This window comes from Meira miltonrushii (assembly GCF_003144205.1).
Source record: "Meira miltonrushii strain MCA 3882 unplaced genomic scaffold FA14scaffold_2, whole genome shotgun sequence".
Classification (NCBI taxonomy): domain Eukaryota; kingdom Fungi; phylum Basidiomycota; class Exobasidiomycetes; order Exobasidiales; family Brachybasidiaceae; genus Meira; species Meira miltonrushii.
The window spans coordinates 4,102,626-4,130,158 of record NW_020289944.1 but is presented as its reverse complement, the minus strand read 5'-3'; the positions used below and the strand labels follow the sequence as shown (position 1 = coordinate 4,130,158).

General features: G+C 44.1%; 5 protein-coding genes across 5 annotated transcripts; all 5 read right to left on the bottom strand.

Annotated features, from left to right (window-relative positions):
• Window positions 1–203: 203 nt before the first annotated feature.
• FA14DRAFT_134896 (uncharacterized protein) lies at window positions 204–1,523 on the bottom strand (the record flags this gene model as incomplete). Its single annotated transcript, XM_025496990.1, has 2 exons — window positions 926–1,523; window positions 204–751 (listed from the first exon to the last, which is right to left on the bottom strand). Coding segments are annotated over exons 1-2 (1,026 nt in total), but the record flags the coding sequence as incomplete, so codon positions are not given.
• A 961-nt stretch (window positions 1,524–2,484) lies between these two features.
• Window positions 2,485–4,860, bottom strand: FA14DRAFT_155654 (uncharacterized protein; the record flags this gene model as incomplete). Its single annotated transcript, XM_025497771.1, has 1 exon — window positions 2,485–4,860. The coding sequence occupies one exon, from the start codon at window positions 4,858–4,860 to the stop codon at window positions 2,485–2,487; it is 2,376 nt and encodes a 791-aa protein (XP_025356551.1).
• Window positions 4,861–6,273: 1,413 nt separating this feature from the next.
• Window positions 6,274–8,075, bottom strand: FA14DRAFT_179609 (uncharacterized protein; the record flags this gene model as incomplete). The annotated part of the gene is made up of 4 exons (XM_025500931.1): window positions 6,274–6,435; window positions 6,494–6,532; window positions 6,598–6,716; window positions 7,070–8,075. 4 exons carry the CDS (start codon window positions 8,073–8,075, stop codon window positions 6,274–6,276), a joined length of 1,326 nt encoding a protein of 441 aa, XP_025356550.1.
• Window positions 8,076–9,161: 1,086 nt separating this feature from the next.
• On the bottom strand, window positions 9,162–21,856 carry FA14DRAFT_172807 (acetyl-CoA synthetase-like protein). Its single transcript, XM_025500432.1, has one exon. The coding sequence runs from the start codon at window positions 21,575–21,577 to the stop codon at window positions 9,251–9,253; it is 12,327 nt and encodes a 4,108-aa protein (XP_025356549.1). The 5' UTR covers window positions 21,578–21,856; the 3' UTR covers window positions 9,162–9,250.
• Window positions 21,857–22,563: 707 nt separating this feature from the next.
• FA14DRAFT_155651 (uncharacterized protein) lies at window positions 22,564–26,520 on the bottom strand (the record flags this gene model as incomplete). Its single annotated transcript, XM_025497770.1, has 1 exon — window positions 22,564–26,520. The coding sequence occupies one exon, from the start codon at window positions 26,518–26,520 to the stop codon at window positions 22,564–22,566; it is 3,957 nt and encodes a 1,318-aa protein (XP_025356548.1).
• Window positions 26,521–27,533: the final 1,013 nt, after the last annotated feature.

Genomic DNA, 27,533 nt, shown 5'->3' with positions numbered 1-27,533 from the left:
GCGAGTTTCATTCATGATAAATGTCAAAACAAAAAGGATATGATTGAGAGTTGTGATTGAAAAAAAAGGATATACATCTGAATTGGTCCGGGGTACAAGTACAATGGGTATATGAGGTAACCAAAAATGAGAAAAAGATTAAACGATACAGAATGAGAGAAGTGAGTATGTTGTTGTTGCTGCTAGTCCTAAAAACTCTAGTACATTTCACGGAAGAAGATGATCTTGTTCTGATCACCATCAACGACGTGTAATTCTCTATTGCCCCAAGCTTTATTTTGAGGTTTAGATAAAATTTTTGCATCGCCAAACGAATGCATTGGGAAATATTCATCAGTTCTTGGGGCGAACTTTGCCCATTGATCTTGCAATTCAGTAAACACTGCATCCACATCATTCACCATGATCCACAATGTTGTTGGAGGCGGCTTGATTCTTTCACCATTTTCGCCCATGGGAACGATACGTAAATACACTTGAACAGAATCGGCTGGTGCTTTTTTCAGTGTACCGCGAGATCTGCCCAAAGTGGTACTATTTGCCATGTGCGATGGGCTTCGTACCAACGATGCATGTGAAGAATCCGGTCTTCCTAGAACTGAAAAACCAAGAATGTCTTTGTAGAAAGAAGTTGCATTTTTGACATCAGCAACATACATGCACGGGATGGCACGTAAGTATACCGCCCTTGACGGTTGGACTTCGGGTGACTTCTTCACCTTTACCTGTGGTCGATCGAACGTCTCCGATTCTTCCCAGCTGTGTGAATCCGAATTGTATGAATTGATCGATGTTTCATTTTCAGTGGGTGCATGCGTTCTTTCCTTATCACTGATCGGTTGTGGGATTGGCCAAGGATTGCTTGCCTGTTCAGATGGTTTAGCCAAGGCTTTTTGAGCATCTGCTCTTGTAGCCGGTGCCACACCCTGGGTATCTACTCTTGCAGTGTTGCCTTTTGCAGTAGCACCGGGTTGTGCGTCATTTCCAAGGCCCATATTGGTAGACTTCGGTAACTTTGTAGCGTCTGAAACCAAATTGCCTCTTGCCCTTTGAATTGCTGCACTAAAGTCTGCCTTTTCTTCAGATGAGAGAGTCAGACGTAATTCAGGTCTTCTCCTCGTGAACAAAGTCCCAGAAGGCGAACGTGTGCGTGCAGGCGGACGTGCGATTGCCGATCCGGATGGAATGTCTGGAATGTGATTTGCTACTGCGATCATCTTCTTTTCTTCCGTAGAAGGGGATGTGTTTGTGTTTTGTTCTGAACCCAACAATGAGAAGCTGGTCTCCTGTGCGATTCTATCCAAGTTGTCTACTCTTGCTTCGACACCTTCTTGTTTGACTTGTAAAACGGGTGAAAGGGAAGTTGGCGTAGTTAGTGATTGATCGCTCGGAGTAGTTTGCATGATTGTTGCCAATGCGTTCAGTGGCAGGCAATATTCACGCGATCAATTCTCGAGTGAGTGATAATAAAGAGGGTGAATGATTGATCGAGGTGGTGGTGTTCATGATACGTGTTGATTGATCTGACGAGAAAGAGTGTGACTTATCAATCAATTTAAATTTTTTATCAATGCATCACAATCCCAGAGATCTCCACCAAAGTCAGCTGCTCAGCCCCATCCAAATGAACGACATGCCTAAGGGTGGCGTTCGGTCCGCGTATATGAGCAGTGTATAATTGAAGAGCTTCTTATCTTTTAAAACCGAAAATGTGCCTTAAAGACGGAAATATGCACGCATTAGAAGCTTAATTTATCGGTTTTGCCGTGTTGCTCAAACGCGTCCGTCGTACGAACGTTGTCAGTCTGCATTTCGTCCCAACATTCATTCGCACATTTACGGCCTTAATCGGTAATCTCTTCTATGTACGAGTGCGACCTGAACATACGCTAATCAACGCTAAGATAAAACCATTTGCGGAGAAGGAAGAGGGAATTTGTGGAGATCGTCATCACTATAACGTCATCTGTGAGAGCTGATCCATGAGAAAGATCTATTTTAAGGAACTAGATCGGCTCGGTGTACACTAGAATCTCAGCTCAGGTGAAACCCATATCAAAAGCATTTGCTTGGTAATATGTGCGATAAATACGATTGAATAAAAAAAAGCATTGGTGACAAAAATGTTGTGATGGTCCATGTGTATAAGATGTGCAAAAAAGATCGATATGAAATAAGAAAAAGCTAAAATAGAGCAGATGAAAGAACTGGCTTATCCTTTATGACAAGCAAAGACCATGACGTAAAAGTCAAAATATGGAAACATAGCAAAAGAAGAATGAAATCGAGAAAGAAGAAAAAAGAAAGACCCATGAATAGATGGTAAAAGTTGTTGCAGTGAATGATGCTACAATTATTGAAACCGTTGAGAGAGTTTGAGCATGATGTGATGAGACAGAAAATCGAGTAGAGAAATCTTTTTGTAGAATTTGGTTTTTGTTTTCTTTCTTGGTAACCTAGTGACCTTGTGGCGAGAATCTCCCTTTACTTTGTTGTGTTTGGCGTTTGGGTATGTTCACTTGTTGATGCGATACGAGAAGAAGACAAGGGACTATTTTGAGTTGGTGAATTAGGTGTATTTGTGCTCACGGATGACTTATTGATAGAATCCGCTTGGCGAACTGCTTCATCAAAATTTAAGATTTCAGCAGGCGTTTGGTTGATAATATCTGCGTAGCTGAAGAATGACAAACGCTTCTTGCCAGACATGACAGAAGGTGCTGTGTATTCCTCTGCTTTGTCCAAGGGTGTGTTGGACAATTTACCAGAGCGGCCGGTAAGTGGGCTCGATGGAGCATGATGTGCACTTGCGCTCGTCATACCAGCCACAGTTGGGCTTCTTGATGTATACGGGCTAGCTTCCACGCTACTGCTACCGAATAGGCCATGATGATGTCCGTCATCCAATGCAAGTCCGCGCAAACGCATAGAAGGTGAGTTCGCAACGCTATTGGCAGACGTTGGAGGTTGAGAAGCGATCACATCGGCCAAACTACCAAATGAAGCATCCATCGTTGCCGATTCAGAAGTTGGCATCACAGCTCCATCCATACTAACGCTTGGCAGCATTGATACACCTGCATCGGGAAGCAATAGTGCAGTTGTGGATGGCGATTGTGTACGATAAGGATTTGGCAAAGGCAAAGCAGGTAGAGCAGTCGCTGTTGGCAAAGTTGCACGTGGAGTACCGATATTTGCCAGACCACTCGAATGAGTTTCCGTACGAGCAGTATTGGCAATCGATTGCGCGGCTCCACTAACAGATCTTGGAGAAGCTTGATTGGCGGCCAAAACTTGTTGAACTCCAACGGCCAGAGGTGCTGCTGGAGAGCGAGAACGCATAGAAGATGAGCTACTAATACTGACATCGGAATTTGGACGACGATGACGAGACATTGCGCTTGCGCCTTCCTCATTACCAGACGCTGTTGCAGGCGTTGACGTTGTTGCTTTATGACCAGCAGCTAAACGCTCTGCAATTTGAGCGGCCATTGATCCCGGAGGTGGTTCCACTGCACCTACATTTGACATGGGAGGACTAGGCGACATATATGGCGAACTTGCAGAAGAGAATCCTTTGGTGCTAGATTGAGGCCGTGTATTCGAAGGTTGAGATTGTTGTTCATCCTGTTGAATCAATTTTGATTGACTATGACTATGTGCGTTCAATGCTTGTGCACTCAGAGCAAGAGGAGGCAAGACGGCGTGCGGTGCCACAATTTCCAATTGATCGGCAACATCACTATGAATCGCTTCAACTGCATCATCCAAAACGGGTGGAATAGCAACATCAATAGCTTCTTGTTTGCTAAGGATATGTGTAGCATCTCGATGTTCGATATCACGCTCAAAGATGCTCGATCCATTGCCAAAACCAGAAGGTGCGTCATCCGCCACGCCCGAAGAAACTCTTGGAGATAAACCTAAGCCCATTGCACCAGCGCTTGCTCGATTTGCGCTTTTACGATTAGGAGAAGCGAATCGGTCTGGTGAGGGTGGACGAGTGGTAGGTCGTGACAATCTCCTATGAGCAGCAAAGTTTGAAGTGTTTGTCGAATTGGGAGACATACCACTGGATGCAAACATGAAACCTTGCAATTCTTCCGCAGGGCTTTGAGCAGGTGGATGAGCAAATAATTTGGACAAAGTAGAAGCCTCTTTGGGATCGGTCGGCAATCCGTGCGCGGATGGAAGTTGACCATGTGGAAGAGTGAGATGTGATGCACTGTGTGAGCTTGAATGACCGCCCAAACGAGGTGTAGAAGGACCAATTCTGCTTCCGCTGGCCGAATGAGAAGGATGTATTGAGGAACCCATAGTTTGCATTGTAGCACCCGAAGCCGAGAGCGCTCTGCCAAAAGCTGGTCTTGGAGAACTTCTGGTTGGAGTAGCAGATGCCACAGCTGCACGAGGAGTGTCCAATCGAGCTTGCTGATGTTCAAGCTGTTGTTGAAGTTGAGCGATACTCGTTTGCGGTAATGATCCCAGTGACATTGGCTTGTTGGATGGTAAGACGCCCGCGCCTGTACCACCTAGATGTAAGTCAGAACCTTGTTTGATGGTTGCAAATGGATCGTTGGACGGTGAAGAGGCAACAATTGAGATTTGATTGGAAAGTCGATTGGTTGGACTGCCAGGACCGGGAGAATTGGGTGCGGGACTGGTTGCCCCTGTTGCATCACTACGATATTCATATTCCGCCGTATCTGGATTTGAAAAGACATCATCCCCGTCTTCCTCTGCAGCAAGTAGAGGATCATCGTGCGAGCCAATTCGGGCATGTTGCTCTCCAATTCTTGCATTTATTGCTGTCGCACGAGCAGCAGAAGCAGACGTAGCAACAGTCCCTGATTGAACCATATTTGCTATAGATAGGGGGGCTTGTAAATATGAAGAGCCACTTAGGATAGCAAATTAAATGAAACGACAATCAAAGAATGCAATGATTTACAGTTCCAGGTCGATCATTCAATTCGTCTTGCCCGAGAACGTGTCGAGATTGATATCCTGTAGATACTGTCAGGCAAATCTTTCAAGGTGATGGCGATGAGATGCTTTGTGAAGAAAAGAAGGCAATGAAGTTTGTTGTTGTATTGTGAGGGGAGAAACGTTTAGCACAGCCTTTTGGTATGGCCGGCCATTCGATGGTATAAGAGGTGATGGTTGAAGTTTGCTAAAGATCCGATGCCCGCTGAGACAAGTATTCTGTCATCCTTGCCGTTTTGATCGAAAACTTGATCCGTACAGCCAACCAGTCACTGTGCAACTCACTCAAACTGGGGGGGTTAAAAATTAAAGTGTGTATGCAAATCAGTCGTTTGAGAAAATTTGGCATTACACAGACCGTGTGCCCAACACGTAAATCAATTTTAAAATGGGGGACTGCTGGTATGCCGTCTGCCTGCCTAGAAATAGACGTAATTCTCCCCCCTTTTTATTCGCCGCGAATCTGTTCAAGCTTTTGAATGCACGCAAGAGGCTTGCGTTTTCAAACATACGGCTTGCTCTTCCGAGTGGAAATAATGATGATGATGATGCATCATATTCATAAAAAAAGGATTTGTTTATTTTGATTAATGGATCTCTCAAAATAGTAACATTCACAAGGGCTCAATCAGAAACCTTCTAACGCTAAGATTGACATTGAGAGGGTTTGTGTATTGGTATGTTTGATGCTTTTGAACAAGTGGCCCCCTTTCAACATTTCACCAAGGGGCTATGATGAGCACAGCTCGATGATTGGCGGCATTCAACAAGGCCTGAGCAGCTAAATTGATCATCGCTCCACCCGGTCCTCCACTGTATGTGTACATGTTGATTTGCTCATTTGGTCATCATGCCATATTCTTAGCCGAAGCTCACATAGATCTATATGTGTCATTGCATTTTTGGCCGAGAATCTTATGGACTTTTCAGATAGGGACCAGTTACGCGGATTGCCGCCGCTCGCGCCCGCTTCTATTTTTGTAGGCCGTGCAAGGAGTTTTTCTCTCGACAAAGACGTATAACGCGTGCCTGTCTGCCTTCCTGACTGCCTTTTTAAGAGCTGCATGAAAACCTTAGATTGGCATGTACATACAGTACAACACATGGAAATCGCCGATGAAAAGGTAGGGACGTCTTGTGATTTAATCCAAAGGGTAGAAAATGTCAATAAAGTTTGATCCGTGTTCCTGAATACGTTCAGGCATCATCATACATACCCCAATAGAAGGCGGCTTTGCAATCCCGTACATACTCTTCCGCCGCTTCTACGGAAAGCCACACAGCATTTCAATTGCTCGTTCCTGATTTACCTTTTGAACTTTGTCCTTTTTCCTTCTTCTTGGAAGAGGATCCTTTCTTGAATGATTTCTGTTTTGCCATTTGTTTCGAAGAATCATAACACATTTTATTATAACATCCAATGCAACTATCATTGTACTTCTTGGCAAGCTGCATTTAGAGAAAAATTAGAGAGAATATATGCACTTTTATTGCCTTTCTCACTTACCGCACTCGTACAATGCTTGTCTAATGAACATGCTATCTTCTGAGGCGTGGGAAAATGTGAACTTTGTAGATGCCACGACGGCAAACGTCCTTCTATGTACCCACGTTACATTCTTTGTATTCACGTTTGATCAAGGTGACATCGGGAATGAAATGCATTCGCATCGCAAACTCTTGACGACGTTCAACAAGGTTGCTTTTCGCAAAATCAACGGTCAAAAGAGCTTGCAGGAGTAGGATGTAAAGTGATTTTATGACATCCATAGAGATGATGGGAAAGTGTAGGGAAGAAAAAGAAGATGAAAGAGAGCACCGCAATTGAATATCTACAGATGCTCTTCGTAGCACAGCCATTGATCTCAGGGCAGTGTTGGCAGGCAAAGGCAACTGAAACGGAATCGATTGAAAGAAGCATACAAAAGAGAAAGAGTGACAATAACAAAACCATGAAAGAGACAAAACAGTAGAGAATCTAGTATGATACATAAACAGCCAAATCAAGGCCTCTTCGCTTGCTCGTCTTAGACATGATTTCCCGAAACGAGTCGAAGGATTTGGGAACAAAGCTGTGCATCACCATTGCTGAACTTTGCTTCTTGATCTGCTGTAGGATTGACGAGCTTGGAATATTCTACAATCTCACTCGATTGACGAATGAGAGCACGTAATTGTTGTGGCAAAGCTTCTAATCTGGCTTCATCGAATTTATCTTGATTTTTGCCTTCCAAGCCGTGAACGATGATCTTTGAAAGTTTTCCTTCGCTTTTGCCTCCTTCTGATTGCAAATAGAATGTGGAAATGTGCTTCGTCGTTTGTCCACCTAACATCTCAAACGTTCTCTTTGCTTCATCAGAACACATTGCAACGATTCTGGATTGTTCCACCGTGGCACGTAAGTTTGTCCAGTTATTCAAATCTTGGACAGGTACAATGTGCCCAACGTGTGTAATCAAGATGTTAGGTGTTATAAGTGCATGACCAAGGCTTTCGCTTTGAATGCTACCATTTTGATCATAAGTGGTAATGACGTGTGCCAAAATCAATCGATTACGATCAATTCCTTCACTAATTGACATTTTGAACTCATTCACTTCGTCTACGTCCCAACTTGGTCTTCTTGACATTGACACATCGGAGAACGTTGCACTTATGTCCGATTCTGTGGCTGATGAGCTAAAAATGCTTTCGGAATAACCCGGTAACGAGCCAACAGTTGGATTGCCTAACGTAAGAGCTGTCAAGCTTTGATGTAATTCCATTCCTTCGTCAAGATTCATTGATGGTGTCAAGGTAGAAGGTGAAGAAGGCGTAAGACCTAATAAATTTGCTGCTTGGATCACTTTACCATTCAATGTTGGTGACAATTGAGCTTTGCTGATTGGGACACGACCATCACGTAAATTCAACAGAGAAGGTCTTGATGTCAATGCAGCATTTGCACTACTACGTTTACGACGAAGAGTTTTATTATTTGGAAGTGATTTGATCGGTGATGAATGATTGGATAAAGCTTGAGGTGGTTGCAAGCCATTTGAATCGAAAGAAACATCACCAGAATCGGAAAGAGTATCGATTTGACTCATTGTGTGAGAGAGAGCTGATTGATTGTGAAGAAAGGATTGAAAGAAAGGATATCTTAAATACCTTTCGAAAGGGACCTCTTTGTTTGATAGAGTCCGTGCTTCTCTTTCAAAAAATATAATCAAGGCGCCGTACCTTCTTTGAAAGTCAGATTAGGGCGGAAGCCGTTGAAAAGGCTGATACTCTCGGTTCGCCTTTCTCTTGATCGACAAATCACATAAATTGAAAAAGGAAAAGCAGGTACCGGGCTCGTTACTCCAGAAAAAATGATCAACAAAAATGAAAGATCACGCCTTTGGTTGAAAATGAAGAAAAGTTATGGTCTTCATCTGTTGAGGTCTTTGCCCGGATGAAGTATCGGTATAAAAGTGAATTCCATTTGTTTGTTTATTTACTCTCTTTCTCTTGCTTTGATTAGGGGCATGACATGACGGAAGGTCCGTGTCATAATGATCAACGGACAAGACTCTTTATCCTAGCACCATGCATCATGCACCTTTAGCTTCAACTTTCAATAAATTTTCCGTTGCTGTGCATCATCACATTATACGCCCTGCTATAATTTGCGCCGGATTTAAGAACTGCTAATTGATGTGATTTGTGGCTTATTCACATCATATCATTACCATTAAAATCACACAAAATAAATGAAAATCGACTCTGAATACGGGCTCCTCTCCAACTTCCTAACCTTTTTCGGAGCTTTTTAGTAAGAAGTGCAGAAAAAAAGACTAAAATAACTTTAACATGAGTTTACCGAGTGTTAAAACGTGTACGCTTGCAGAATGGGCCACTTAGGGTTAGGATCTATAGATCCTAACCCTAAGTGGGTTTTATACAAATTCGGTGAACCCCTTTTTGGGTGATGGTTGATAATGACTCGAAGGCCAAAGTAAACAATGAACCTTATCTTTGGTCCAGCTTACGCTGCGCATAAGCCTCAATTACCATTCCGAGCCCGATCTTGTTTCAAGAAATGCTGTGATGAAAGCTGTTCAGGACCCTTGCATACGAACCATGTACTGCATCCGCTAAATCCGTTACCCGTACAAAAACACACCATACAAGTTACCATGTATGATGTACTGGTTTTTTAATCTATGTGCAGATTGCATATAATGCACTATGATACATGTGTTCACTTTCGATAGTTTGTAACTTTATTATAAAAACCAGCCTATCCTGACTCCTCACTTCCTAGTCGGATAAGTTGACAAAAGTCATGCATAATCTTGTCAACTTGAGAAGAAGACCATAAAGCATTATCCCATTTGATACCAAGATGTAATGCATCCGACTTTGGATCGGATTGAATATCGATTTGCACATTAGCGTATGCGTCAATGGATCCGCTAGATCTTTCAAACTTGCTATCCGTCTTTTCATATGGTCTAGTCAAAAGATCTTCAATCATTGTGAAAGCCGATTCTTCTTCTTTTTGGTTCAATGAACGGTCACCTTGATGCCACAACAAATTCAAAGTACTATTCCAAGGAATCACGTCATTTTCAGTCCAATCCAAAACATCTTTGATCGAAGTGAAACTGTCCAAATGACTATGTTCATCCAATTGAGTTTTGATCTGATTCGCCAAGCGCAACAAGACACTCTTTGACGTATCGTACAAACAACGATTTGTCTCTTCCATTGATGCGACCACTGGCACAATATTCGTAAGATTGCCCGTCATCCTTTCGATACCGTCGAATGACTCATTTCTTCCAGTCAGATAAAGTCCAAATGTAGATGTCTTTGCGTTTGAAGGTTCGCAAATGAAAGTCAACATTGTTGCCCAAGATGCCATGATCAGTGCTGGTAGTCCGCCATAACTACCGTTCAGTCTTTTCTCCCTTCTACGGACATTCGTCACTGCATTCTGTATAAACATGAATGATTTACCATCACCGACTGAACGAGAAGGTATTCTGGCTACCGGTTGACCATTCAAAAGCTTTTTCCAATAATCTTGCGCCGCACCGACAAGCTTCCTGCGTTGTTGCGTAACGTGTCGAACATATGCTGTATAATCCGGCACATCATTTAACGTTCCCTCGTCGTAGAGTCTGCCAAGGTCTTCCATCAATATTGGAAGTGACCAAGCATCGTAAAGGGCGTGATGTAATCGTAGCAGAAGCACGTCGCCTTCGGGGCTGTGAACTAAACTCAATCCTGCGGGACACAGTCCAGGTTGAAGAGGAACTCGAAAGTCTGCAGTAAAGCAATTTAGACCATTCTCTTTGATTGCCTTCATGAACGGCTTTTGGATGGTGTGGGTATCGATCTTGCTCGGCGAAGTCGAATCAGGGTTTGAGACAATTTGATCCCATTTGATTGCGCTGTCATCTTCGGCAAAGAATGACGTTCGTAGAATCGAATGTCGATTTTGTAATTCATACCAAGCTTTCTGTAGTCGCTCAAGGCTAAGCTTAGCACCATTTCTATACTGGTAAGCAAATATGTATAAACCAGTCTCACCGCCTTGGATCAGTTCGAAGAATTGACCGGGTAAGATTGGCAAAGATGCTTCGATATCTTTAGCACTTTGACCTGTTTGTTCAGCGATTGAAGCGATACGGGATTTCTCTTCTCCCATCTTTTGCAACTCTCCGTTCGATGTGGCCTTTTCTGACCCATCTTCCCGTGATTGCATCTTTGCCATGATGCCATCGACTGTTCTGCCTTGATTGATATCTGCGACGCCAATTTTAATACCCTTCTTTCTCAAACGAGTAGCAAGGTGCATCGACGCAATCGAATCCAATCCAATGCCTGAAAGGATAGTCTGCGAAGAGATAGAGGCGGCGTTGATCTGTAAGACCGCACCGATCGTATCAAACATCAGAGTCTGTATGGGCGATTTGCCAACCCTCTCCAGAGAAATTTGCTTGCCGTCCAATATAGGACTTTGCTTCGTGTTAATTTCGATCAATCCAGAGCGCAGTCCCGCGAGAGAGTTGAAATGACTGGGCATTTCAGTAGATATCGCATCTGCATTCTGCATAATGAATTCTAAAATACTCTCGAAATCCTTGGCAGTCTCTGATAGCTGCAACTTGCTGAAGCACTCCTTATGCGCTTTGACAACTAAGGAGAACCTGTCTCCTTGTTGAACGAATTCGACATTCAAAGCATACTGTCCAGCATCGAAATCGTTATCCTCAAGATCCTGAAGCAAGATGAGGTTGTTATCCTGAATGATCGGCTGATCTATCAATACTTGCATGTTGAATAAAGCATCAATCTTGCAGGGGTTCCCTCTGCTCCTGATCAAGCCACGTTGTATATCAGCCAAAGAAGCATTACGATACTCTCGTCCTTGATCAACCTCACTCTGCAGCCGCTGCAATGCGTCAATATTTAATTCATCCTCTCGAATTTGTATTGATGTCAAAATCGTGTTGAAACATGGTCCGAAAATCTTGTCTGACCCTTCCAGTTCTGTGTTGTTCCGCAAACTGAATATTTCAGCAAATGTGACACAGAGTTGACCAGTGAGCTTTGCTAATAATTTTGCGTACGAGTAGAGTGCAATGGTATGAACCGAGACACTGATGTCTCTTGCAAATCGTGCCAAATATTTCGGCTGTATACTCATATCACTTGATATACTGTGCGAGTCTAGACTGCGTGAAGCAGACTTAGGGAAAAGCGAATCTTGCCTGTTCAGTAGCCTTTGCACCCAAAAGTCAGCAGCTTGAGGCGAGGGTAAGAGAGTCGGCAAAATGTCACGGTATTGAGGTCCTACTTTATGAATCATTCGACTTCCCACCAATTGTTTCAAATCCCTTATCAACATTCCCAACGATTCTCCATCATACAATGCATGATGCAAGGTCAGAATCAAATGTGAGTCTTTCTCTCCCTTGATGATGGAAACGAGGAAGGGACCGCTTTCCAGACCATGCTCCTCTGCCAACATTATTCGATGTTGCTTTTGGATGCGTCGTATGCTGTTTTGTTCTGACACATGTTGTTCCTTTTCAACGAGATCTATGTGCATTGCTGCATCTTGACGAATTATCTGAACAAATTGTCCATCTACCAAATGGAATGATGACCGCAGCACTTCGTGGTGCTTGTGCAACACTGCCACAGCATTTTGAACCCGCTCTGAAAGCTCTGACTCAAATCGGAATGCTTGATGAAGGAGGTAAAGCGAACCTTCTTTGACGAGAGATTCCAACAACATACCGTTTTGCAGCGGAGTACACGGGAAAGCTTCAAAATTGCCATCTTGACCTAATCGTTTCTGCAGCTCGTCTGGCAGCGTCACTCTGACATCATCTTTCATTTCACTGTTTGTCATATGACTTTTTTCAATACTTGCTGCAATTGAAGCAACCGTGGGAGATGCAAAAATTACTTGAGCCCGGATGCCTTTCACACCGCGATCACGCAAAAATCGTGCCAAGCGAAGTCCCGAAATACTATCTATTCCGAAACGATAAAGTGATGTTTGACGTCCGATTTCTGACTCGCTCACACCAGCAAATTCTGCGATCAGGCTTCGCAATCGTGCCTCGGTCTTTGTCATTGGCTTTTCAGCCACTGTAGATTGTGTGTTGCTAGCTGCATGTCCAAAAGAATTTGGTTCTAGTGTCGCATAGAAAGCCTTCAGTCTTCGAGTATCGACTTTATTATTTGGTGTCAAGGGCAATGACGCTGAAGCAAGAATAAAGCAATGTTGCGGTACCATGTAAGCAGGCAAGCTTTGTGACAGACTTGTCAAACACTGTTGTGAAAGCTCAGCCGACTGTCTTTCATTCTTCAACAGAACAATCTGATCAGAGAAATCTTGACTTCCATTCAACAATCCAGTATTAGCAGTCAAAAACGCTACCAACTGATGAGACCGGATTTTAGGATGTTCCAAATACAAAACGCTTGCATTTGTGATTCCTTTTTGCCGCTTTAATGCAACTTCTATCTCTTCCAACTCTACTCTTTGCGAATTGATCTTCACTTGACCGTCACCTTCTATGCGTCCATGACATTCAATACTGCCATCGCTCAAAATTCTGCCTCGGTCTCCGGTGCGGTAAAGCCGTACTTTGCCTTCTCTTTGCCCTGGAATGAGCACATCGATAAACTTCTCCGCAGTCAACGTCGGATTGCCGTAATATCCATTGGCTAGTTGAGGACCTCCGACTGCAATTTCACCGATACAGCCACGTGGAAGAATTGCTTGGGAATCGGGCTGTAGGATATACAGTGAACTTGTCGGATAAGCATAACCGATCCAATTTCTATTTCTACCTTGCTCGACGAAGCCCAACGTATTTCCAATCGTTGCTTCCGTAGGACCCCATGCATTAATCAAACCTGTCGTACTCCAGGCATCAATCACTCGTTGATCCATCTGTTCGCCTCCACTCATAAGCCATTCCAATTTGGGCAAATTCGATGGATGAACTGTGGTGGCCAAAGCTGCTGGCAGATCTGCCATTGTAAGCTGTAATCGATGGAAAGTTTTCTCAAGATCATCAAGAAGGATTTCTTTTGGTGCTGAAGCAAAAGAGAAGCCCAATGCTAAGGGCATACACACCTCTATCAAGAACACATCAAAGCCAGGCGATGCTAATTGGAGCATACGTGATTTGCCTAGTGTATGTGGTAAGATTTCCTTCCATGATCTCAAAGCAGCAGCCAATGCACGATGCGAGATTTCTACACCTTTCGGTTTGCCACTAGAGCCTGATGTAAACATGATGTAAGCCAGATCATCAAGAGCTCTAGGCTTCAATGCGTTGCCCTGGTGATTGAATGCTTTGGAGCAGGCTTCAGAATAGGGAATGATACTTGACGACTTGAACAGGGAATGAACGGTGCTTTTATCTAACACTACCACGGTACTTGGCTTTGTGACCGAAACGATGTAGTCCAACCTATCTGCGGGTAGCTTCGGATCCAATGGCAAGTATGTTTTACCAGCTTTCCATATACCCACAAGCAGCGAATAAACTTCTGCACATTGTGACATATGAACACCAACAATGTCACCTGGAAATGCATTTAAGTTAGAAGCGATGATATCACTTACTTTGTTTAGCTCGTCATATGTGCAGGTCTGAGCGAGATCCTCCAATTTCTCCGTGAATGCAAATGCTACTTCTTGCGGTCGAAGATCGACTTGCTCCGAGAACATATCAACAAAATGTTTGAATGTGACCTTGTCCGCATCTAGATTTTGAATGGACAATTCTTCTGTTGCTAGGTCTACATTGCCCCCGATTTGTTTCCCACGATTCAAGACTGAGTCCAACTGCGCAATGAACAGCTCAACTTGCCGATGAGGGATGAAAGTAGTATTGAACGCTATCAAGACCTCGACTTCATCCCGTTCTAAATCCAAGGCTACCTCAATCGCAAAGGGATATTCCGTGAGCATGTTGGAATGAATCTCTTCGAAAGCCTTTTGTTCCTTTTCCGCTATTGTGCCAGAGAAGGAGAACAGAGTGTTGAAAAGCCCATTTGGTGCCTCGAAGTGACGAGCAAGATCTGCAAGGGAAACATGCTGATATTGCAATGCTTGAGCGTAAGAGTGTCGTACCTGCTGAATCGCATCATCCTCTTTCTCATGTTTGTATCGGAATGGGACAGTATTGACGCATGGCCCATGAACGATTTCGGTTTCACTGGACCGTCCATTCAACACGAGGCCAATAGTCACATCTGACTCTCCAACATATTTTGAGTATAGCTCAGCAAAGGCATGTAAGATCAGCATTGCAACCGTTGCTTTCTTTTCTTTAGCTTGAAGTTGTATATTGCTTAGGGGCGTCTTTAGTCTTGATCGAACTTGGTCAAATTCTTGCTGCTGCTGGTTGATTTGATAGCCGGTCAAGCAAGGGAAGAAGTTGGTACTGCAACCATGTAAAGCACTTTGCCAATATTGCAAACGGTCCTCCATCTTGACCTCTTCGACATCTTCCAGAATGCCAGCAAAGTTTGTGCTGTTGACTCTTATAGCGCCCTCAACCGATGCGAGATAGAGGCTCAGCTCTTCAAAAAGTGCGTTGAGAGATACACCATCATAGAGAGCATGATGGATCACGAAATCCAAATATATGTCCTGTGATTGACTTTCTTGGATTATCCGATATCTCAGTGGCGAGCAACAATGCATATTTTCTGCTAGGCTCCTGACCGCAGCCTCTTCCCACTCTTCGTCTTCCTTGATATTTACCTCATTCAGGTCACTCGCGTCCAAGACAGCTTGCACAATCTGATCATCAGCTTCTACGAAAGCTGTGCGATAGATCGAATGTCTCGAGAGAATACTTTGGAAAGCCTCCTTGACTTTCTTAGCTGAGCCGACTTGAACGCTCGATGCTTTGAATCGTGAAACATTTACGTATCGCGGACGGAAATTTTCGTTCGGCGTCTCTTGCCATTGCTGAAATTCCAAAAGTGTTTGCGACACCATGGAAGCTTGTAGTGGTAAGCAGGGAAGCGCATACTCTACGTTCACATCCTTGCCCACGGCTTTTCGCGCAGCGACAGTCAAATGCTCCCAACGGCTTGAATTAGCCATCCTCTCAGATTCATGCCTCTTCAGCGATATCTTACAATGCTTTGCAATACCTTGCACAGAAGGATTGGCGATAGCATCACTGATATCAATTTGGAGGTCTGAACGATGTAATGCGCCGCACAATGCAATGATGTTAAGACTATCGAGACCGAGAGCGAATAAATCCGTTGACAGCTTCAACTTACTTTGCCCCACGTCAAACATGCGAGTTAGCTGACTCTTGACAATTTGCTCAACATCTGTCAAATCTCGCGAGAGTGATTCATTGTCACTTTGCGTGTCTTCCGAGTACACCTGGTCGATATCACCCTGTGAATTGTACCACGCAGTCAACCTTTTCACGTCAAATTTGCCCGAGATTGCAGCTAGCGGTATGTAATTTAGTGTCACAACAGTAGAAGGTACCATATAGGACGGCAAACTATCTCTGCATCGCTTGATGAGCCTGTTCTTAATTGTAAGACCATCTTTCGAATCTAGTTGTCGCATCTCATCAGACCGAGTGCTCGACGTTGACAAGGCGGCAAACATGACAATTTGGTGTTTGTGATTTGAATGAGAAAGGTAGCGCGTGATTGTGCGGATATCTTTCTCTTTTTGGCTAATGACATGATCAATTTCTCCAAGTTCAATCCGTACTCCACGTACTTTTACTTGAGTATCACCATGAATCCTACCAATGTATTCGATCGAATCGTCAGGCCACATGAATACTTCATCTCCTGTCCGATACAAGCGATGCTCTCGCCATTCTATAAAAGCGTTCGATACAATTTGACTCAAGTATTGACCTACTTGTAAACCAGCAATGCAAAGCTCGCCCGGTTCGCCTCTCATTGCAACGGACCAATCCAGTCCTTCTGAACGCTTTTTGAGAACTACGTACTGCGTACTTCCAAACGGTTTGCCGACATTTCCCGTAGAAAGATTTGGCCGGACTTTAGCGATAGATGTGCCAATACATGCCTCTGTAGGCCCATAAGCATTGAGAAGTGGCACGGAGGAAGAAGACCAGTTTGTCAGAATATCTTTCGGTAACCTCTCTCCTCCCACAATCAAGGCGCGGAGATTTGGTAGATCTGACGGCAGAACCCTGCGTCCTTCTATATAGAAGAGAGAGGGAACGACAGCCGCATGTGTCACTTCAAAATTTTGCATAGCCTTGCCCAAATCAGATAAGATCACATGCCGAGGGGCGGTAACGATCGTTGCGCCTGATTGCAAAGGTAAGAGTGTTTCCAATAAAGCCACATCAAACGATTCAATACTTCTGGCCAGAAATCGAACATCTTTGTCAAATGAACCTGGAGCAAATTCGTCATACACGCAACGAAAAGACGCCAGAGCTGCCGAAAGATTTTCATGGCTAAGTACGCAGCCTTTTGGAACACCGGTCGAACCTGAAGTAAACAAGATGTAAGCTGGATCCTGCATATTGACCTTTGGCATTTTTGTTTGGCAAGGCGTCTGCTGCCAATAGAGCTTGTTCATGCGTATAACTTGGACTTCATTACTTTCATCTGTCTGCTTAATCCAAGCCGTGTCTGTATGACAAAGGAGACATCTTGCTTTGCTTTCCCGCAGTAAAACCTCCTTGCGCTGATCGGGAAGTGCAACATCGATGGGCAAGTACACACAACCCGCTTGTAAAATTGCCAAAAGGGCGACGTAAGAATCAAATGATCTGGGTATAGTGACGGCTACGACTGATTTGGTAGGAACGTTTGCCAATAGAAGCTGTGCAAGCTTTTGTGATTTTTGTAAGAGTTGCGAATAGGACATCAAAGACGGTTGAAGGGGTCTCTCGATACGCTCATGAAATTCGACAGCAATACTGTCAGGATTTGTCTCACAATGTTGATAGAATCGGGTATAGCAAGGCAATTGACTTGCTTCAACAATTGATTCGGGTATTTGAAAACGGGAGATGGATTCTATGCGCCCATCCTTGCCCAGCTCTATCGATGAGAGGGGTGCATCTGGACACTTCACCAGCTGCAAGATCGCACTCTCTAGCTCATCGAGGAATTGTTCAGCTAGAGCGGTATCCACCATGCCTTTCTTTGTGTTTAGAACAATTGCTAGATTTCCAGTCTGGTCCACTTCCATTTCGATGGCTAAGCTATGCTCTACCGCAATGCCATAATTCCCTATCGCTTTGATAGCAGGCTCATGATCTGATGTCTCTATGTCAGCAGGAGGTTCGAAAGCGAAAACGGCATGAAATGTCTCTGACGTGCGTGGCAAATCAAGAATCTGTCGAATTTGCCCTAATGAAAAGTGAGCATGAGGTAAGGCTCCAATATGAAACTGGCTCACTTGATCCCAAATTGTTCTGGAAGTCGAGGCTGCATGGAGTGGGATAGGCACAGCCATTGTTGCCAGAATAGGCCCAACAACATTGTCCAAATGTGAGGATATGGCGCGCCCAGATACAACGTCACCTAACATGATTTGTTCTGTGTCACAGAGACGGCCAAGCACGAACGCAAGGGCAGTTTGCAGTATAGGTCGAGCAGATGTACCGAATTCTTGGGCCTTCTTCGCCAGATTTGCATACTTGATCGAGCTTATCGATCTCCTGCTCTCGATTGATGAGCCAAAATCATCAATCTCAAGCATAGAAAGTTTTGGTGGTGTGATCATCTCACCTTTCGGACATTGCGATAATAGGTCTTGCCAGGCTCGTTTGCGTTCGGCGATCGTGCTTTCGTCAAGATCAACGATGCTCGGAATGGCTTTTGAGAGTGGCTCAATGTCATCAATAGCAACTCCACACCATGCTTTGTCCAAGGCCTTGTCGATAAGCTGCAATGAAATTTGATCATAAAGAGCGTGATGAATATGCATGACAACTTTGCCTGCATGCTTGACATACGTGAATCCAGTAGGACATGTTTCATCTAGGATTTTTATATTGTGTACCCTTGCTGATTGCATAGCGATCACCTCTTCGTTAGCATCTACCGACTTTTGCAGCTCAAGCATCCTGACTTTGACATCCTTCAGCACAACCTGTGCAAAGTTGGTGCGGGGCAATGCATCTTTAACGATGAGTGCATGTCTATCGACGAAAGCAATTCGAAGAGCTTCTATTTGACACACGACCTTATTGACAGCTTCTTGTACCCGTCCAAAGTCATTCTTTTCTGGTAAAGAGTAGACCCGATGTAGCCAATATCTTGCTGGATCTTGCAGAGTCTCTGCGATCAATGATTCTTGCAAAGGTGTGCAAGGCAAGATTCGCTCGATTTGTACCTTTCCAAATAGTGAGGTGATAGTTGGGCGTAGAGCCTGATCAAAATTCTCGAGAACTTTGCATGCCTTATCCTCTTGCGATACGCTATTGATCGAGTTGCTCTGTATGCGAAGTGCAAGTTTCTCCAGTGTCGAATGGTTCAATATATCAACTACTGAAACTTGCATACCTATCGCATTAAGCTTCTTGGCCAGAGTGATTGCACGAATAGAGTCCAAGCCCATCTGCGGAAATGGTGTGTATCGACCCACCTTGCTCTCATCTATCAAGCAGATCGCTGCAATCTTTTCTCTCAAAATATCTTCACTTTGTAGAATTTCGCTGGGCTCCTCAGTTTCCTTACTTACAACAGCATTTGATGATGCAAGTCTGTTTTGCCAATCAAGTACATCGACCTCACGTAGTGCTGATTTGAGTGCCTCACGGTCGACCTTCGCACTAGATGTTTTGGGGAAGTGATTCACGATCAGAAATAGCGAAGGGACCATGTAGGTTGGCAAATGAGATTGGGCAAATTTTATAGCGGCAGATGCTATTTGAATGGCTTCCTCATCCAGACGTATAAGCTGCGCATCACTTCTCTCAATTGATGGAACAACAGAAAAATTGACAATTTGCGCTTCGGATGTGTCTTGATGTGCTCCTTCTGCAGAAATGAGAAGTGTCTCGCTATCCTTGATGGTTTCTACTGATGATCGTACGGTTGCATTAATTTCTAGAAGTTCAATACGGATTCCGTTGACCTTGACTTGATCATCCACTCTGCCAAGGTATTCAAATTCCCCATCATGAAGCTGTCTGACCATATCCCCAGTTTTGTATACTCGGCCCAAAGTTGGATGATGTTGAAACTTTTCATTCGTCTTAGCTTCATCGCCAATGTAGCCCAACGCACATTGAAATCCACCGAGGGCCAATTGACCTACTGCTCCCTTGATGACAAGATTATCTTCAGCATCGATTGCAAAGCAAGAAGTTGTGGGTAATGCTCTTCCAATATTAGGCGCTTTGACAACATCTTTTGATGGAACACGCCTGTTCATAGCAATTAAAGTGGCTTCTGCCGGTCCATACAAATTTAACAAACAACAATCTTCACTCCATATATCGGCCACTGTTTGACTCAACTTCTCACCGCCATTGATGACCACACTGAGAGAGGGTATAGATTCTCTCGGTGTCATGGCCATCACAGCTGGCGTGAGAAGGGTATGTGTTGCTTGGGTAGCATTGGCAACGCCTATCAGATCCGTCAATAATGTCGCTCGGGTGCTGGAAATTAGAGTACCGCCTAGGCCCCATGTGTAGAACATATCCAAGATCATCAGATCGAAATTGTACGCCGAAAATTGTAAATAACGAATCGATTTTTCATCGTCATGAGGAATGACTTCCTGCAGAGAACGCAAAGCTTGGACAGCAGCTTTGTGCTGGATCCCAACGGCCTTTGGTAAACCTGTGGTGCCACTTGTCCAAATCAGGTAAGCAAGATCATCTGAAGAGCTCCCGCGTGCGGTTCCATTCGAACCTTGAATAGCTTTTGAATCACGCAAATTTTCGAGATCGATCATCTCCATACCTTCAGGAAGATCTTCTAGTAGAGCTGCTTTGACTTTTTCTCCAGCTGACAATACGATTGAAGCACCAGATTTCGCCAAAAGTGCTTTTCGTCTTGCCGAAGGCCAATCCGTATCAATCGGACACCATGCTGCGCCAGCTTTGAGAACAGCAAGGATAGCAATGTAAGTCCAACGGCTCTTTTCCAAGAATAGGGCTACGACTTTGTGTCCTTCTTTTGCTTCTTTGTGGAACTTGATATGACTACGAACCGCTTGCTCGATTTGAGAGGCGGCTTCATTGACCTGTGAATAGGTCATTGATATGTTGCCTTGCTTCGCATCATGAGCAGCATAACTTGTGCTAGCCCGGAACTCCAGTGCGACATGATTCGGTTGTTTCTCTGCCATTTTCTCGAATTGGTATTCGAAGCGCTCTGTCTTGACATCACCCGAGATAATTTGCTTTGATGACAATTGAGCTTTTTCGTTGTCACTGGCCAGAAAGCGTCTATCAAAACGATTCGTAGAGAAGATTGGGGTATCGTCCTGATCTCCGGCATCGCATATACTCTTTAGCAATGCGTCTATTTGGCTCAGGTGCAGGTCGGCAGATTGAACTGTGTGATTGCGTGGCGAGGCTCTGGCACGGAGTAGAATCCGGCCTTGATCATGATGTTCCACAATGAGCATGAATGCTGCGTCTTTGAAGGAGTCGTGGTTTTCCACTGAGCCTGACTGGTTCTTGCTACAGAACAAGATTGCATTATCCGTGCCTGTTGTTGTTGAGTTGTCTGTCGTACCAAATCGCTTTGTTTGCTGAATGAGCGGTGCTAGTTGCAGAGTACGCCTTGATTGACGAGTGGTATCTAGTTGTTGCAGTGTAATTTGATCATCATCTTGACTCTTTACAGCGATTTGTGCACTGCATTCATCCTCCGGAGATAAGAGGTGCGTCAGGATCACGAGCGAGATTGCGATGATGACATCTTGATATGTGCGATCTGGGACCAATCTACCAGCTAATACATTTAGCTCTTGTAAGCTCACAGAAGAGACCTTTTGCGTTTGAACGTGTGTAGTGGATGTATGCCGATCGTGAGCAGTTGTACGGAGGCCGGTTAAATCCGGAAAAGGTATCAAATCGTATGCCATTATTGCTCAATTTAAAAAGCTTGTACCTAGCCACAAAAGCATAATACTACGGGAAAAGGAAAATAATCGAATCGTTAATGAGTGATGCTTGTCGTAATTGTCGTTATAATCGTGATCGTTCCCAGCAACTAAAGAATTGATTGAACTTGCGAAAATGATGCGTCTATCAGGCGTAAACTTGGTTGTTGAAGAAGAGCAAGGTTTGAGCACAATGAGAATCAACCTTTCAAAGCAAAAAATCCAAAATGAGAAGCAATCGAATGAATGACGAGAGAGAATGATGCAAAAGAAAGCTTAAATTTGGTAAGCACTTCTTCTGCGCCAAAAGTGTTGTACAAGATTAAAATCGCCTTGACATCTCCACCCGATCGGAGAAGGAAAAGATTACACACGCACAGGAGAACTGCATCAAAATGAAATCTTTTTTTTTCCGAGTGTAACTTTTTATCTTTTCTATTGGCGGAAGTCGCGCTAGTACTTTTCATACGCTAATCAAGCCTCTCTCTATGCAGGGGTCCAACTGATTTTTATCGCGCGGGTACATACAGAACATACCTTACCGTTACCGTTCACAACGCCCGATCGATCCAATACATAAGGCAACGGCCAAGAATCATACTCAATAATGACCTGGCCAAGAAAATCTACAATCATCTCAGACAACTCTTATCAATAGCTCGTCATCAATTTTGAAGTACTGTTGACGCCCCTTTTTGCCTTGGCGTTTCGTATGGGCTTTGCGTAACAATTTACGCCGATAATCTTTATCTGATTGATAAGATCATATCTCAAGCAAGCTGCAACACTTCATTGAACTTTTGATTGAATTGAAACAGCAATATATGAGTAAAATACGTGCAACGAACCTTTGAGAGAAAAATGTGCTGATGATGTACGAGAAAATGAGACTGATGTATGAATGAAAGAGGTAAAAAGGAAAAAAAGAAGATAATAAGAAAATTGTATATATATGTATGATTGCGCATTCACATTTGTTTTGACCAATATCTTCGTATTGCTTGCATATCCATCGGTGAATCATCAACGAATTTCTTTTGTTCAGGTGAGGCACGAACAGTTTTCGTTCCTGCATCTTCATTTTCGGATGAGATCGAATTAACATTGATCAATGGTGGTGCTTCAATAAAATCACGCTTTTGTGCAACTGGCGTTGCAGGTCCTTCATTACTACCGTTTGAATTTGTTGAATTGGCAAAAGATTGAATTGAGACTGTTCCTGCAGATGCATTAGAGGCAACTCTTGAATGAGGTGCAGCATTCGTTCTTGTCTTGGGCATCGCGCTGAAAAACTTTGCCGTTGATCCAGTCTTGGGTCTTGGGCGATCAAGAGCGCTAATACTGCCATTACTGCTGCTAGACCGTAAACGATCAGTTTGAGTCAACAAAGGCGAAGAGCCATGAATCGATCCACTACTCGTACTGGCTCCTAAACTACTTGCTGCAGACGAATAATCATCGCTCGGTCCAGAAGAATGTATAGAATCACGATCGCTCAAGAAGGTGTCTGTACCTGCTTGAGGAATTAATGGTGAAGGTGCCAAGCTTGAGCTGTGTGACATATTCGGATTAGCCCGTCCTGAATCACTTGCATTATCCTGCAGCAGAGAAGGATGGACTCGTGCTTTAGGTCCACTACCAAGACTTCCTTCACTGTTTAAGCTAAGACAATCCAACGATCCTGCAATAGATGCTTTGCGTTGACGAATGAATTGTGCAGCGATCGGCGAAGTAAACAAATCCGGATCATCTTCTTCCATGAGAGATTGAACAGGTGCCTTTTCAAGAGATAGGTAAGATTCTCCATTCGTCGCATTCTTTGATGCTTTTGGAGTTTTGACCGCTTGTAATGTCATCACACTACTTGTTGATTTGCGTTTGTCAGTCACAGTTGCTGTGCTCATTCGATTTGATGGTTCTGTCGGCAATCTGAGGCCCAAGTTGTTTGCCGGTGGAATGTATCGGTTGGTCACATTTGAATCTGTTGACCTTGACAATTTCGCATCCGCATTATCCAAATCAGGATCCATAGCAGGACATGATTGACCAAAGACCGTGTCACACTCTTCCACCATAGCTCGCATCAGTGGTACAGAAAGTGCCAATGTTGGTGCTAAGACCAAGCACAGATTTGACAACGGCATTCTTGTCCTTTCAATCACCTCAGGTCTGGTTAAATCGGCCAAATGCATGGATAATTCACGTAGAAGGTACCAATTCGCAGCCGGTAATTGAGACATTGTCCCAAGAATTGCATTGGCAATCTTTCCTCCCATATTGGCCTGATCTTGTGGTGAAGAATTCGCTCCTGAGGCTGCCACTTTAATCGCCATTGCTTGTTCTAGTTCTCCCTTACCGATTCCATTCGGATTTGGAACGCCAGGAAGAAGCGGTGGCCCAACTGCTTGAATACCACATTGTTTCGCAACGTTTGCATTCATTTCCGCAGCTTGTTCTTCCGGAATAAGATTGTCCGGTAATTCTCTCAAATAAGATTTCAAAAGACTGCAAACGCTATTCAGATCCAAATCTGCCGGTCCAATATCGGCCAAACGTAAATCTGCCGCTTTTTGCGCACCGATCGATTTCGGCAACGGAGCATCGAAGATTTGCCGTAATTTGGTCGTATGTGTCGATCTGCCAGAGAGTCGATAAATACCTTCTTCATCAATACCAAACGATTCGATCGCCTCAATGCATCGCACCACAAGACCTGGCAGGTACCTTAATCGAGCCTCTCCACGGTCAACTGCCCTTCGTTCAAAGAATTCCTGTTTCTTGTATGTATCAATTGGCGAAGGTGTCTTGAGGCCTGGTAGATCGATCTTGAATTCTGATCCTAGATCAAGCGCTGTGATTTGCGCTCGTCCAGGTGATTGAATCCTTGATTTGTCCGTACTTCCCAATCGGGTATATAAAACGGCATCATGCAAAGGCACACCAAATACACCGCTTCTCATACTTTGTCCGCCAGCCTTTCCAACAGACTGCGGTCCTTCCAATGCAGCGATCCACTTTCTTGTAGCTTCATTGTTTGTGCTGATTGACATTCGGGACGAATGGTTGACCTTACTGCTTTGGGTTGGGACAGAGGAGATATTGTTGTTGTTATTATTTGCTGAAGCATTCCATTGTTTGAACATATCCCATCCTTTTTTGCCTACTGCTGCCCCCATTCCTCCTATTTGTTGTCCCCATCCCTGCAGGGATGTAGCTTGATTGCCGGTGGAAGATCCATTGGCCATGCCGGGTAATCTATAGCGCTCGTCATGCATTCGTCCAGACGGAGGTAAGCTTTGCTCTTGCGATTCTTGCGTGCCTAGTTTTGTCAACCTATTCTTTCGTAATGGAGGCGGGATAATATTCGAGGTCTTACTTGTCGTACGTGCAGAGACCACAGGACCTTCTGATAGCATGTGACGACCAGAGTATGGTTCTCCCCGAGCAGAAAGAGGATGTTGAGGGAGAACAGACTCAGACGCTAAGCTTCTCGTCTTTCCGAGGCTCAAATCACTGCTGCTGTCTAAACGACTCAAATCAGCATTCAAACTTCCCAATTCTGCCGCTCCAAAGACATGCGATTGCGATCTGTTCCTCTGTCTTGGCAATTGGAAATGCTTTGTTGAATCATTAATTTCAGACGAAGACGGAATACGCTTATGCGAAGGTGTCCTACGTGGACTGCTTGGTAAATTGCCATAAGTGGACAACGGTGAACTTGGGTTGGACGAATCACTGCTTGCTCCTTGTATGCTTCGAAGGATATCCGCTTTTCCTAATGGCGCAGGAGCTGCTTTTCGTCTCGGGATGCGACTTTGCGGAGATGAGTTACTTGAAATAGGTGATGTAGCAGGCTGCATTTGTGCGCGTGCATTGAATGTGTTCAAAAATGGACTGGCCGTAAGACCTGACCCATTTGATCGCAGTGGTAAATTACTGTGGGTGACTTGACTGCCGTACACTTTGAATTCATCAATACCATTTCTAGTATGGACTGGCGGACTTGAAAGTGGACCTTTCGAAGAAGCAGAAAGTAGCTCGCGGGCTGTGTCAAGTGGCCATCCTTGCGGTGATTGTGGCAATGGTGCAGATCGTAAGGCTATATCTGTTTCCAATGCTGTATTACTCGAAAAAGATGCACTTCTTTTCCTTTGATGCATGCTTGGCGATGAAGTATTTGCTCCAATGATGAACAAATGATCTTCATCCGATTGTTCTCCTTCTTGTGCATTTTCGAAAGCTGAAGGTTGATATTCGTTGCGGGGTGATGGGAATTCGCGATTTGACAACCCTTTGCTTGGGCCGTTTGCCCGGTAGAAGTCCAAAGCGGAAGAAGATCTGGGTGGAAGTTCTCTTTTATTTCTCGTCCTTCCTGGCATGGAAGGGTAACGATCACCTCCATCATCGGCTGCCAAGGCCTCTTGCAATGTCATCGGAGTCATCTCTGTTGATCTGTCGTTCGAGATTCCGATCGCAGTCTTTGGCGTATCTCTCATTGCGAGGCTACTCTGAGGTCGATAAAGACGGTTGTTTGTTTCTTCGGGGTTATTGTTACCTCCTCCTCCTCCTAAAAGTGAAATGCTCAATGCTTTCGCTTTCTTGACTCGTAATGCTGCAGGTTTTGGCGGCTTGAAAGGAATCTTGGAAGAAGATGATGATGATTGTGATCGATTGGTGGCTTGTGGTGCTTCACCTATTCCTCCGATGGAATTTTGATTGCTTGACCAACCCGAAGAGAATGATGGTGTTGGAGAATTTTGAATATGCTGGGAAGGAGTTGAAAAGTGCGTACTCCTTCTAAAAGGAGAAAAAGAGGAAAGCCGAGAAGAAGGTCTGCCTACTTCGGCATCATTTTGATGACGCTGAAATTTCGACTGTAATGGAGATTTTTCAGCCCTTGAAGGGATCCTTGATTCGGTCGTCATATCGGCGTACGATGTTATTATATGCTCGGCTCTCCGTAAATAGGCGTTCTTGTGTGTATTGATAAAAGGGGCGAACCGGTGCTGCTTGAAAACAAAGAATAAATAAAGATGAGAGGCTAAGGCTCTGATCGTTTATTGGTTCATTTGTAGATCCTATTTTAGGAATGTGTGTAAATGAGAAAACGAAAGCGAATCGATGTAGAGATCGGCAACAGAAAGGAGAGGAAGTTGCAAGAGAATGAATGAGCGAATGAACAGCAAAAGAATGGAAGAATCTGTGATGGAAGAAAGGATTCCAAACAGTACCTCAAAATAATATTCTTGCAAAACCCCCAAATTGATGGTAAAAAAAGAAAAGACCCTAGGGGTCAGGGCGTTGAAATAGGTAATGAGATTTTTAATTTGCTTTGTCCTGTTGCGATGATTTGCTAGAGCATCGTTTGCGGATCCCCGTCTGAATGATGATGATGTGATAAATGAAAAAAAGGATGTGATGATGAAGAGGTTACTGTTCACAATTCAGTTCGAATAACACCAAAAGTCTCTCTCTACTTCACAATTATACTCTGTGTAATTGTAGCGCGAACGTACGTGCACACACACACTTTAAGGTACAAACTGGGTCTTTCTGCCTTATTTAGGCGCCTCCTCACTTGAAAGAGAGAACTTTCTTTCTCATCTGTCTGTATGCTTTAAGATTTTAGATTGTGCCTTTTAGCTCAACGATGATGCTAACTGTTTTTTTCATTCATTCATGCAAGATGTCTATTCAATGAATGATGACTGTTATGATGTAGGACCATGCAATTCCGCCGCTTTCATTATAAAATCACACACACGCCGCCCACTTTTAAAGCGTGACCAAATTTAGCAGCAGTCTTGCCTGCATCTCCACAAAATTAGCGTATGCAGGGAGAAGAGGGGGGGGGACCTTTTTTCGCTTTGAATGGCATACATCATCACAGCAATCGGCTTTCTAGCATATGAGATCAGTAAGCCATCCATCATCAGCA